The sequence below is a fragment of the Ranitomeya variabilis genome, chromosome 8 (assembly GCF_051348905.1).
Source record: "Ranitomeya variabilis isolate aRanVar5 chromosome 8, aRanVar5.hap1, whole genome shotgun sequence".
Taxonomy (NCBI): domain Eukaryota; kingdom Metazoa; phylum Chordata; class Amphibia; order Anura; family Dendrobatidae; genus Ranitomeya; species Ranitomeya variabilis.
Genome location: NC_135239.1, coordinates 13,742,732 through 13,758,009, shown reverse-complemented (window position 1 = coordinate 13,758,009; position 15,278 = coordinate 13,742,732). Strand labels below are relative to the sequence as shown.

The 15,278-nt window shown below is 36.3% G+C and overlaps 1 protein-coding gene across 3 annotated transcripts in view; it reads left to right on the top strand.

Annotated features, from left to right (window-relative positions):
• The window catches only part of LOC143788012 (serine/threonine-protein kinase TNNI3K), a 179,497-nt gene that overhangs the window by 32,504 nt on the left and 131,715 nt on the right, over window positions 1–15,278 (top strand). For all 3 annotated transcript variants that reach the window (XM_077277332.1, XM_077277330.1, XM_077277329.1), the window contains 3 exons: window positions 6,582–6,667; window positions 7,085–7,182; window positions 14,705–14,815. In XM_077277332.1, coding sequence (XP_077133447.1) covers window positions 6,582–6,667; window positions 7,085–7,182; window positions 14,705–14,815 — 295 coding nt within the window. The remainder of the gene's footprint in view (window positions 1–6,581; window positions 6,668–7,084; window positions 7,183–14,704; window positions 14,816–15,278) is intronic.

Below are 15,278 nucleotides of genomic sequence, written 5' to 3'. Positions count from 1 at the left end.
TTCCATGGGAGGGAAGGTCATGATGAACATAATGCAATGCTTTTCAGATGCACTCTGACGTTATTTGTCAAGGGACGCCGGAGAGATTCTGAAACCTGTTGCATTATGTCCATTATACCCTTGACCCCATGGCCTTCTGTTCCATGTAAAGGATATTTTAATCTTAATTTTTCAATAAAACAGCCATTTGAACTGGAGCTGGAAACATCCACAATTTTCTTCTCTGTTGCCTCTCACCTGGTCAGGACAAAACTCCTGCACATTGAGCCATTACAGGTGAGCTGGTTTACATCTATGCACTTTATCGGTAATGGGGTAGCTCTGCAGTCTGTATACAGCAGAATAGTGAGTGCAGCTCTGGAGTATAATACAAGATGTAACTCAGGATCCGTAATGTAATGTATGTACACAGTGACTGCACCAGCAGAATAGTGAGTGCAGCTCTGGAGTATAATACAAGATGTAACTCAGGATCCGTAATGTAATGTATGTACACAGTGACTGCACCAGCAGAATAGTGAGCGCAGCTCTGGGGTATAATACAGGAGGTAACTCAGGATCAGTAATGTAATGTATGTACACAGTGACTGCACCAGCAGAATAGTGAGTGCAGCTCTGGAGTATAATACAGGATGTAACTCAGGATCAGTAATGTAATGTATGTACACAGTGACTGCACCAGCAGAATAGTGAGTGCAGCTCTGGGGTATAATACAGGATGTAACTCAGGATCAGTAATGTATGTACACAGTGACTGCACCAGCAGAATAGTGAGTGCAGCTCTGGGGTATAATACAGGAGGTAACTCAGGATCTGTAATGTATGTACACGGTGACTGCACCAGCAGAATAGTGGGTGCAGCTCTGGAGTATAATACAGGAGGTAACTCAGGATCTGTAATGTATGTACACGGTGACTGCACCAGCAGAATAGTGAGTGCAGCTCTGGAGTATAATACAGGATGTAACTCAGGATCAGTAATGTAATGTATGTACACAGTGACTGCACCAGCAGAATAGTGAGTGCAGCTCTGGAGTATAATACAGGATGTAACTCAGGATCAGTAATGTAATGTATGTACACGGTGACTGCACCAGCAGAATAGTGAGTGCAGCTCTGGAATATAATACAGGATGTAACTCAGGATCAGTAATGTAATGTATGCACACAGTGACTGCACCAGCAGAATAGTGAGTGCAGCTCTGGGGTATAATACAGGATGTAACTCAGGATCAGTAATGTAATGTATGTACACAGTGAATCCACCAGCAGAATAGTGAGTGCAGCTCTGGGGTATAATACAGGATGTAACTCAGGATCAGTAATGTAATGTATGTACACAGTGACTGCACCAGCAGAATAGTGAGTGCAGCTCTGGGGTATAATACAGGATGTAACTCAGGATCAGTAATGTAATGTATGTACACAGTGACTGCACCAGCAGAATAGTGGGTGCAGCTCTGGAGTATAATACAGGAGGTAACTCAGGATCTGTAATGTATGTACACAGTGACTGCACCAGCAGAATAGTGAGTGCAGCTCTGGGATATAATACAGGAGGTAACTCAGGATCAGTAATGTAATGTATGTACACAGTGACTCCACCAGCAGAATAGTGAGTGCAGCTCTGGAGTATAATACAGGATGTAACTCAGGATCAGTAATGTAATGTATGTACACAGTGACTCCACCAGCAGAATAGTGAGTGCAGCTCTGGAGTATAATACAGGATGTAACTCAGGATCAGTAATGTAATGTATGTACACGGTGACTGCACACTCATTTTGTAGAATATTTCTATTTGTGATCTGTATATGAACCTTTGCTCTCAGCTTTCAGTAATTATGTTTCTGGCAGAAATAAGGCGACCGTCTAAGAACACAAATAAAGACAATTCTTGAGATTTGGCAAATTGATTATTTATTGCTTGTATTTGTCTTTTCTGCACAGAATTTACAAGCGCGGGGCGATATGCGAGGAGAGATTTGCGGAATGTCATGGTTAATTACATTGTAATTATGTCAGTGAGATATTATTTCCATTAGCGCTGATGCAGATTGTGATTTAACATTATCTAAACAATCCTTCTTGGCAAGCAGATAAATATTGCAAAGAAATTTATTAAAGGTTCACCATGAATTCTCCACACAATGTCTCGCAGAAACTGCAACTTTTATTGTTCAGAACTTACATTAGCATTAATACAGTTAGATGGAGAATCTTAAAGTCATGGAGGCGGACTATCCGTCTAGTTATTCTATTTTACAGGGTTAATATGCAGAAACAGCGCCACTCCTGGTCAATGGCCGGGTATGGCTTTGCAACTTGACACCCTTGAAAAACTTGCTGCATTTCCAGTCACCATCTGGGTACAGGATAATAAATTTTTTTCTGAATGGAAAAAGCTGAAGTTTTCTAACCTCTAATCTATGTGGAACTACAATGTTCATCTGTTCATCCTGGACCTCCTGGTTCACGCACATTCTGTCATTAGATGTAGATAGATCAAATACTCAGAGGCAATAAATGGTTAACTCCTCAACTTTGACTGCGTAATTTTGGAAATGGCAGCCGCCGGCTGATGTGGGTAGTCACTGCCGTATGTGTGATGGGAAGTGAATACATATGTATGCTGGAAAGGAGGAAGGATCCTGAAGCCACTGGTTCTGTGATAATGTCCTGTCCCAGGAGGGTTTGTTGGTACATTTGTCTTTTTGTGGAAAATGTCACTTATAGAAAATGTGACATGAACTGCGCTACTGTGTATGATGAATTAATTATCCAAACATGGAGAGAGGAGTCATAACAAAGCCTCAGACCCGGACAGAAAACAGAGAGGAAACACCATAGTCACAAAGTGATACATCAAATGAATAACTTATATGTGCTAAATAAAAATAATGTTAATACAGTTACACATTCTTCTCCAGAGGGGACAGTATTATAGTAGTTATATTCTTGTACATAGGAGCAGTATTATAGTAGTTATATTCTTGTACATTGGAGCAGTATTATAGTAGTTATATTCTTGTACATAGGGGCAGTATTATAGTAGTTATGTTCTTGTACATAGGGGCAGTATTATAGTAGTTATATTCTTGTACATAGGAGCAGTATTATAGTAGTTATATTCTTGTACATAGGGACAGTATTATAGTAGTTATATTCTTGTACATTGGAGCAGTATTATAGTAGTTATATTCTTGTACATAGGGGCAGTATTATAATAGTTATGTTCTTGTACATAGGAGCAGTATTATAGTAGTTACATTCTTGTACATAGGGGCAGTATTATAGTAGTTATATTCTTGTACATAGGCGGGCAGTATTATAGTAGTTATAATCTTGTACATAGGAGCAGTATTATAGTAGTTATATTCTTGTACATAGGGGCAGTATTATAGTAGTTATATTCTTGTACATATTGGCAGTATTATAGTAGTTATATTCTTGTACATAGGAGCAGTATTACAGTAGTTATATTCTTGTATATAGGGGCAGTATTATAGTAGTTATATTCTTGTACATAGGAGCAGTATTATAGTAGTTATATTCTTGTACATAGGGGCAGTATTATAGTAGTTATATTCTTGTACATAGGGGACAGTATTATAGTAGTTATATTCTTGTACATAGGGGCAGTATTATAGTAGTTATATTCTTGTACATAGGAGCAGTATTATAGTAGTTATATTCTTGTACATAGGAGCAGTATTGTAGTAGTTATATTCTTCTATATAGGGGCAGTATTATAGTAGTTATATTCTTGTACATAGGAGCAGTATTATAGTAGTTATATTCTTGTACATAGGAGCAGTATTATAGTAGTTATATTCTTGTACATAGGGGGCAGTATTATAGTAGTTACCGTATTTTTCGGACTATAGGACACACCGGACTATAAGGCGCACCCAGGTTTTAGAGGTGGAAAATAGGGAAAAAAATATTTGAAGCAAAAAAGATGTGGTAAAATATTTAATAACATAAATAACATACTATTATATGTGGTGTTATTATATATAATAGTATGTTATTATGTTGGAAGCTGCGGGACCAGTGTGGTGTCTGTGAAGTACGATATGAAGACGCTGGAGGGTGAGTATAAGGGCTCATTTCCACATGCGAGGCACACGTCCGTATCTCGCATGTGGAAACCAAGCTCTGGCGCCGGCACTTTAGAGCGGAGCTGTGCAGCTCCATGTGTTCCTATGCGGCCGCACGCTCCGCTCTGGAGTGCCTGCTCCACAGCTTGGTTTCCACATGCGAGATACGGACGTGTGCCTCGCATGTGGAAATGAGCCCTAAGAATGGGTGCACAGGGCTTATAGTGAAAGCACCACTCCAGCACTGCAAAATAACACTGGAGTGCTGCTTTAAAATCCCATGGGAGAACTATAACTCCCAGCATGTCCTGCAGATCCTATGACATGCTGGGAGTTATAGTTCACCAAAGGAGTGGCAGAGTGCTTTATTGTGTTTTGTAAAGACTGACCTCTTAATTGTGGCAGCCAGCCACACTGTGGTGAGGTAAAAGCTGGAGCATCCCATGGCTGCACACACACAGAGCCCTCCCTGTTGTTGTTGCCTTTCCACAGCGCAGGACATAAGAGGAAGCTGCAGATTCTAGGTGGGAGTCTGAAGGACCTGTGATGATGTCAGAAGAGGGAGGGCTCTGGGCTGCCATGTGATGCTCCAGCCCGCCCACTTCTGACATCACACAGGTCCTCCTGCACAGCACTCGTCCAGCACAGGCAGGTACGCAGCGATCTCCTGGCCCCTGCTGCTGCCTCCTCCCCCGGACACACAGATTCTCCCCGGAATCAGTGCTGGGGAAACTGTGTGTCGCTGCTTAAGTGCAGCATTCATTTGCTGCTCCCGGCTCACCGCTCAGCTGATCGGTGGGTGGGGAGCAGCTAATAAATATTCACTGCACTTAATCAGCGGGGCCATGTGGTTTCCACAGCAGCTGATTCCGGGCAGTGGGACATCCTGAATTAGGATAACAGTGCCATCCCACTCGCTGCTGCCCCCCTCCCCACATGCTATATCCGTACTATAAGACGCACCCACACTTTCCTCCCAAATTTGGAGGAAAAAAAGTGCGTCTTATAGTCGGAAAAATACGGTATATTCTTGTACATAGGGGCAGTATTATAGTAGTTATATTCTTGTACATAGGGGCAGTATTATAGTAGTTATATTCTTGTATATAGGAGCAGTATTATAGTAGTTATATTCTTGTACATAGGAGCAGTATTATAGTAGTTATATTCATGTACATAGGAGCAGTATTATAGTAGTTATATTCTTATACATAGGAGCAGTATTATAGTAGTTATATTCTTGTACATAGGGGCAGTATTATAGTAGTTATATTCTTGTACATAGGGGCAGTATTATAGTAGTTATATTCTTGTACATAGGAGCAGTATTATAGTAGTTATATTCTTGTACATAGGGGGCAGTATTATAGTAGTTATATTCTTGTACATAGGGGCAGTATTATAGTAGTTATATTCTTGTACATAGGAGCAGTATTATAGTAGTTATATTCTTGTACATAGGAGCAGTATTATAGTAGTTATATTCTTGTACATAGGAGCAGTATTATAGTAGTTATATTCTTGTACATAGGAGCAGTATTATAGTAGTTATATTCTTGTACATAGGGGCAGTATTATAGTAGTTATATTCTTGTAGATAGGAGCAGTATTATAGTAGTTATATTCTTGTACATAGGAGCAGTATTATAGTAGTTATATTCTTGTACATAGGAGCAGTATTATAGTAGTTATATTCTTGTATATAGGAGCAGTATTATAGTAGTTATATTCTTGTACATAGGAGCAGTATTATAGTAGTTATAATCTTGTATATAGGAGCAGTATTATAGTAGTTATATTCTTGTACATAGGGGCAGTATTATAGTAGTTATATTCTTGTACATAGGAGCAGTATTATAGAAGTTATATTCTTGTACATAGGAGCAGTACTATAGTAGTTATATTCTTGTACATAGGGGCAGTATTATAGTAGTTATATTCTTGTACATAGGAGCAGTATTATAGAAGTTATATTCTTGTACATAGGAGCAGTATTATAGTAGTTATATTCTTGTACATAGGAGCAGTATTATAGAAGTTATATTCTTGTACATAGGGGCAGTATTATAGTAGTTATATTCTTGTACATAGGAGCAGTATTATAGAAGTTATATTCTTGTACATAGGGGCAGTATTATAGTAGTTATATTCTTGTATATAGGAGCAGTATTATAGTAGTTATATTCTTGTACATTGGGGACAGTGGATTGTTCATTCTAGGGTGTTTCCATAATTCTCATTGATTTCATTGATCAATCTCAGCTCTGCTACATCTCTGCTGTACGACTAGGAGTAACACATATGGAAGCTGTAAAACTACTTATTAAGTTCACTTCTCCGTTATTATTGTGCCGTCAATCACTTTAATCCTATCAGCACGTCTCTTTTTTTGTACTTGTCTGATTAAAAGTCACAAACCTACATAAAGTAGCGGCAGCGATGACGCCGATGTGATCAGCTGTAAAATCTTTTCCGCAGCTCAGACGAAGCCTTTGGCAAAGTGAATTTAAACTATCGCACAGAGAGCGGCCTGTCTCTCCTGCACTTGTGCAGCATCTGCGGCGGTGAGTACACGACTTCAGACTCTGGAATACACAACTTCCGTGTAAGAAATGATACCTGCGCATGACATGGTAGATTGTACTTTAGCTTTGCTCCTCTGCTCCCCTATTGTTGGTTCACGAACTGTTGCAAAACTACAAATGTCATCGGGACGTGACGGCCGCAGGATGTTGGAACATGGTCGCATTTGTGGTTTAGCAATACCTGGAGAGCCACAAGCCAGGAAACACTGCTGAACAGCCATAGAACCAAAAGATGGAAATAGTGCAATATCCCTTTAAATCCAGTGAGCTCTTTCTGGCGCGCTCCCTTCCCTACTACTTTGTAGGCCCCATACCAATATATGATGCTTCTTATAAGGCTCCGCAGATGTTCAGAATGCTGCAATGTCGGTGGATTCAGCTCTGCTTTATCTGCAGGTAATAAATCGCATGTTAGGACTCTGATGCTGAAAGGGTTACGGCCATCGAGGCTGACGAAGAATGGCTTCACCGCGCTCCATATGGCGGCATACAAGGTAACACTGAAAGGGAAACTGTGAGTAATGAATACTGTATTTACCTGCGGATACAGTTGCGATCTGTGCAGAAATGCGGGAGAACAAGAACTTATATTCTCCCTGGAGCCGCTTGCTCCTCGCACTGTAGCAGTGCGGCGGCGCCCATTGCACCTTGTCATTACCCCATGCCCAACACCAGCAGGGATTATTGTAATAAACCTGGTCGTAGACCACAAGTGATTAATTTGAACCTGGTTCTAGACTCTAATGGTGTACTGCTGAGGTCAGTGATTGGCTGCAGCGGTTCAGTTGATTTGTGATATCTCAGCAGCCAACTAAACATGAAGCCGAGGAAGGAACGATCTTTACTTAATCCTGGAAAACTGCTTTACTCCTTGGGCGCCTATAGCTCACCAGGGTTTTCTTGCTACGGCCTCGGTCGTACATCGCCAGGAATATCAGCACTGACTCCCAGTATTACCAAGACTCGTTACTCGCCATAAATATGTAGTTATTGTACCTGGTGGAAATGTCGCTGATAACCTGAATCCGGCGATGTTTTTCTTTCCTTCACGCGCATCTCCATTCCTAAGATATGTTTAAAATCTATTATGTTTAACCAAATAGGCGTGGTCCTCAGCGATTATGGGGGAACACGCCCACTTGTCTAAAAAGAGTGGATTTATATATAGTGAAATAAAAGGCCATATCTCAGGAACGGAGAGGAGCAGGAAGAAAAGAAAAACATCGCCGGATTCAGGAGAACAGCGGCAATTAAGCCAGGCTAGAAATATTATATATTTATGGCAAGTGACAGGTCCTAAGAAAATTACATTAACCAATTAATTACAATAAATGTTAATATTCACCCTTCACTGTAATAGGAGACATTGCAAGCTTTTCCTCCACAATCTCAGATTTTTTTTTTTTTATCCAGAGATGACTTGAGATCCTCTCCCCCTCTATACTTTCTCCATGAAGTATCAGATGATGATTTCTCTTTAAATGTATCCAATATTTTTGGATTTTTGTCTGATCCTTATGGTTAAATAACATTCCGGGTACATTGATATGGCTCCTCTCCCGGGGGACCACGGCTGCCTCCCTGACACCGCATGCATCACTGCGCCCATAAACCAATTACAGCAGCTTCTCCCTTATCACCATCACATCTGACTACAGAGCCGCCGCTGCCGCATCTCTGACAGTTTAAATGTTTCTTAGACAGCCTAATTCCCCCGCAATTAAGTAAATGGCAGGTCAATGCATCAACAAAGAAAAGTTTAACAAAACTGCATCCTGTCTATTAAATGAGGTTCCACTCACTAGTTTTGATATTTAATCAAAATCCAGTTAATCCAGTGTCTTATGTTTACAACTCACTGCAAACAAGAGGATTGTGCTGGGATAAAGCAGAAAAAAAGAGACTGCTGAAAAATAATGGTCATGAAATAGATAAGAAAATCGCCACCTAGTGGTGAATATGAAGCCAGGACAAGACTATAACTACTATAATACTGCCCCCTATGTACAAGAATATAACTACTATAATACTGCTCCTATGTACAAGAATATAACTACTATAATACTGCTCCTATGTACAAGAATATAACTACCTTAATACTGCTCCTATGTACAAGAATATAACTACTATAATACTGCTCCTATGTACAAGAATATAACTACTATAATACTGCCCCCTATGTACAAGAATATAACTACTATAATACTGCCCCCTATGTACAAGAATATAACTACTATAATACTGCTCCCTATGTACAAGACTATAACTGCTATAATACTGCCCCTATGTACAAGAATATAACTACTATAATACTGCCCCTATGTACATGAATATAACTACTATAATACTGCCCCTATGTACAAGAATATAACTACTATAATACTGCCCCTATGTACATGAATATAACTACTATAATACTGCCCCTATGTACAAGAATATAACTACTATAATACTGCCCCTATGTACAAGAATATAACTACTATAATACTGCTCCTATGTACAAGAATATAACTACTATAATACTGCCCCTATGTACAAGAATATAACTACTATAATACTGCCCCTATGTACAAGAATATAACTACTATAATACTGCCCCTATGTACAAGAATATAACTACTATAATACTGCTCCTATGTACAAGAATATAACTACTATAATACTGCCCCCTATGTACAAGAATATAACTACTATAATACTGCTCCTATGTACAAGAATATAACTACTATAATACTGCCCCTATGTACAAGAATATAACTACTTTAATACTGCTCCTATGTACAAGAATATAACTACTATAATACTGCCCCTATGTACAAGAATATAACTACTATAATACTGCTCCTATGTACAGAATATAACTACTATAATACTGCCCCTATGTACAAGAATATAACTACTATAATACTGCTCCTATGTACAAGAATATAACTACTATAATACTGCCCCTATGTACAAGAACATAACTACTATAATACTGCTCCTATGTACAAGAATATAACTACTATAATACTGCCCCTATGTACAAGAATATAACTACTATAATACTGCTCCTATGTACAAGAATATAACTACTATAATACTGCCCCTATGTACAAGAATATAACTACTATAATACTGCTCCTATGTACAAGAATATAACTACTATAATACTGCCCCTATATACAAGAATATAACTACTATAATACTGCTCCCTATGTTCAAGAATATAACTACTATAATACTGCTCCTATGTACAAGAATATAACTACTATATTACTGCCCCTATGTACAAGAATATAACTACTATAATACTGCTCCTATGTACAAGAACATAACTACTATAATACTGCTCCTATGTACAAGAATATAACTACTATAATACTGCTCCTTTGTACAAGAATATAACTACTATAATACTGCTCCTATGTACAAGAATATAACTACTATAATACTGCCCCTATGTACAAGAATATAACTACTATAATACTGCTCCTATGTACAAGAATATAACTACTATAATACTGCTCCTTTGAACAAGAATATAACTACTATAATACTGCTCCTATGTACAAGAATATAACTACTATAATACTGCCCCTATGTACAAGAATATAACTACTATAATACTGCTCCTATGTACAAGAATATAACTACTATAATACTGCCCCTATTTACAAGAATATAACTACTATAATACTGCTCCTATGTACAAGAATATAACTACTATATTACTGCCCCTATGTACAAGAATATAACTACTATAATACTGCCCCTATGTACCAGAATATCACTACTATAATACTGCCCCTATGTACAAGAATATAACTACTATAATACTGCTCCTATGTACAAGAATATAACTGCTATAATACTGCTCCTATGTACAAGAATATAACTACTATATTACTGCCCCTATGTACAAGAATATAACTACTATAATACTGCTCCTATGTACAAGAATATAACTACTATAATACTGCCCCTATATACAAGAATATAACTACTATAATACTGCCCCTATATACAAGAATATAACTACTATAATACTGCCCCTAAGTACAAGAATATAACTACTATAATACTGACCCTATATACAAGAATATAACTACTATAATACTGACCCTATATACAAGAATATAACTACTATAATACTGCCCCTATGTACATGAATATAACTACTATAATACTGCCCCTATGTACAAGAATATAACTACTATAATACTGCCCCTATGTACAAGAATATAACTACTATAATACTGCTCCTATGTACAAGAATATAACTACTATAATACTGCCCCTATGTACAAGAATATAACTACTATAATACTGACCCTATATACAAGAATATAACTACTATATTACTGCCCCTATGTACAAGAATATAACTACTATAATACTGCCCCTAAGTACAAGAATATAACTACTATAATACTGACCCTATATACAAGAATATAACTACTATAATACTGCTCCTATGTATAAGAATATAACTACTATAATACTGCTCCAATGTATAAGAATATAACTACTATAATACTGCCCCTATATACAAGAATATAACTACTATAATACTGCCCCTAAGTACAAGAATATAACTACTATAATACTGCCCCCTATGTACAAGAATATAACTACTATAATACTGCTCCTATGTATAAGAATATAACTACTATAATACTGCTCCTATGTACAAGAATATAACTACTATAATACTGCCCCTATGTACAAGAATATAACTACTATAATACTGCCCCCTATGAACAAGAATATAACTACTATAATACTGACCCTATATACAAGAATATAACTACTATAATACTGCTCCTATGTATAAGAATATAACTACTATAATACTGCTCCTATGTACAAGAATATAACTACTATAATACTGCCCCTATGTACAAGAATATAACTACTATAATACTGACCCTATATACAAGAATATAACTACTATAATACTGCTCCTATGTACAAGAATATAACTACTATAATACTGCCCCTATGTACAAGAATATAACTACTATAATACTGCTCCTATGTACAAGAATATAACTACTATAATACTGCTCCTATGTACAAGAATATAACTACTATAATACTGACCCTATATACAAGAATATAACTACTATAATACTGCTCCTATGTACAAGAATATAACTACTATAATACTGCCCCTATGTACCAGAATATCACTACTATAATACTGCCCCTATGTACAAGAATATAACTACTATAATACTGCTCCTATGTACAAGAATATAACTACTATAATACTGCTCCTATGTACAAGAATATAACTACTATATTACTGCCCCTATGTACAAGAATATAACTACTATAATACTGCCCCTATGTACAAGAATATAACTACTATAATACTGCTCCTATGTACAAGAATATAACTACTATATTACTGCCCCTATGTACAAGAATATAACTACTATAATACTGCTCCTATGTACAAGAATATAACTACTATAATACTGCCCCTATATACAAGAATAGAACTACTATAATACTGCCCCTAAGTACAAGAATATAACTACTATAATACTGACCCTATATACAAGAATATAACTACTATAATACTACCCCTATGTACAAGAATATAACTACTATAATACTGCCCCCTATGTACAAGAATATAACTACTATAATACTGCCCCTATGTACAAGAATATAACTACTATAATACTGCCCCTATGTACAAGAATATAACTACTATAATACTGCTCCTATGTACAAGAATATAACTACTATATTACTGCCCCTATGTACAAGAATATAACTACTATAATACTGCTCCTATGTACAAGAATATAACTACTATAATACTGCCCCTATATACAAGAATAGAACTACTATAATACTGCCCCTAAGTACAAGAATATAACTACTATAATACTGACCCTATATACAAGAATATAACTACTATAATACTGCTCCTATGTACAAGAATATAACTACTATAATACTGCCCCTATATACAAGAATAGAACTACTATAATACTGCCCCTAAGTACAAGAATATAACTACTATAATACTGACCCTATATACAAGAATATAACTACTATAATACTACCCCTATGTACAAGAATATAACTACTATAATACTGCCCCCTATGTACAAGAATATAACTACTATAATACTGCTCCTATGTACAAGAATATAACTACTATATTACTGCCCCTATGTACAAGAATATAACTACTATAATACTGCCCCTATGTACAAGAATATAACTACTATAATACTGCTCCTATGTACAAGAATATAACTACTATAATACTGCTCCTATGTATAAGAATATAACTACTATAATACTGCTCCAATGTATAAGAATATAACTACTATAATACTGCCCCTATATACAAGAATATAACTACTATAATACTGCCCCTAAGTACAAGAATATAACTACTATAATACTGCCCCCTATGTACAAGAATATAACTACTATAATACTGACCTTATATACAAGAATATAACTACTATAATACTGCCCCTATGTACAAGAATATAACTACTATAATACTGACCCTATATACAAGAATATAACTACTATAATACTGCTCCTATGTACAAGAATATAACTACTATAATACTGCCCCTATGTACAAGAATATAACTACTATAATACTGCTCTTATGTACAAGAATATAACTACTATAATACTGCTCCTATGTACAAGAATATAACTACTATAATACTGACCCTATATACAAGAATATAACTACTATAATACTGCTCCTATGTACAAGAATATAACTACTATAATACTGCCCCTATGTACCAGAATATCACTACTATAATACTGCCCCTATGTACAAGAATATCACTACTATAATACTGCTCCTATGTACAAGAATATAACTACTATAATACTGCTCCTATGTACAAGAATATAACTACTATAATACTGACCCTATATACAAGAATATAACTACTATAATACTGCTCCTATGTATAAGAATATAACTACTATAATACTGCTCCAATGTATAAGAATATAACTACTATAATACTGCCCCTATATACAAGAATATAACTACTATAATACTGCCCCTAAGTACAAGAATATAACTACTATAATACTGCTCCTATGTATAAGAATATAACTACTATAATACTGCTCCTATGTACAAGAATATAACTACTATAATACTGCCCCTATGTACAAGAATATAACTACTATAATACTGACCCTATATACAAGAATATAACTACTATAATACTGCTCCTATGTACAAGAATATAACTACTATAATACTGCCCCTATGTACAAGAATATAACTACTATAATACTGCTCCTATGTACAAGAATATAACTACTATAATACTGCCCCTATGTACAAGAATATAACTACTATAATACTGCTCCTATGTACAAGAATATAACTACTATAATACTGCCCCTATGTACAAGAATATAACTACTATAATACTGCTCCTATGTACAAGAATATAACTACTATAATACTGCTCCTATGTACAAGAATATAACTACTATAATACTGCCCCTATGTACAAGAATATAACTACTATAATACTGCTCCTATGTACAAGAATATAACTACTATAATACTGCCCCTATGTACAAGAATATAACTACTATAATACTTCCCCTATGTACAAGAATATAACTACTATAATACTGCTCCTATGTACAAGAATATAACTACTATAATACTGACCCTATATACAAGAATATAACTACTATAATACTGCCCCTATGTACAAGAATATAACTACTATAATGCTGCTCCTATGTACAAGAATATAACTACTATAATACTGACCCTATATACAAGAATATAACTACTATATTACTGCCCCTATGTACAAGAATATAACTGCTATAATACTGCCCCTATGTACAAGAATATAACTACTATAATACTGCCCCTATGTATAAGAATATACCTACTATAATACTGCCCCTATGTACAAGAATATAAGTACTATAATAAATGTAATATGAATGTTGCTTTCTCCTTCCCAGGAACCTAATGACATGTGTTCCACCTTTTAGGACAGCTCTGAGCTTCTTACCGCGTTGCTCCATGGCGGAGCAGATATTCAGCAGGTCGGCTACGGCGCTCTCACCGCTCTTCACATTGCAACAATCGCAGGGAATCATGAAGTGAGTGCAGTAATTATTTAATGGACCATAGTTGATTACTTTCTTATGAGAGGTGGTTGTTTGATCAGTTGGGTTCGGCCGCTGCTGTCACCAGACTGATCGTCGTGAATCGTTGTTATATGAGGATCAGGAGAGCAGAGAATTTCTACGTCTATAAACTACGGAGATTTCTATAAGGATGAGTAGAGTTTTTGAAAATAAGGAGGATTTTGTTTCTATTTTTTTTTTTTGGGGGGGGGGGTTCTGGGGTACAATGCAGTTGTGATGTAGTCACTCTGTGAGGTGGACGCGTGATGTCTGGGTCATTCAGCGTCACTTCTCTGCAGTTCAGCATTGGTGCGATAGTCTGCAGTGGAGTTTTTCTTTTTTTCAAAAATTGCAGCACAATTTAGACCTTCTCCTCTTCTGATTTTTTATTTTTTCATTTTTCTTCTTATTTCATGAAGCACTTTGCAGAAAAATC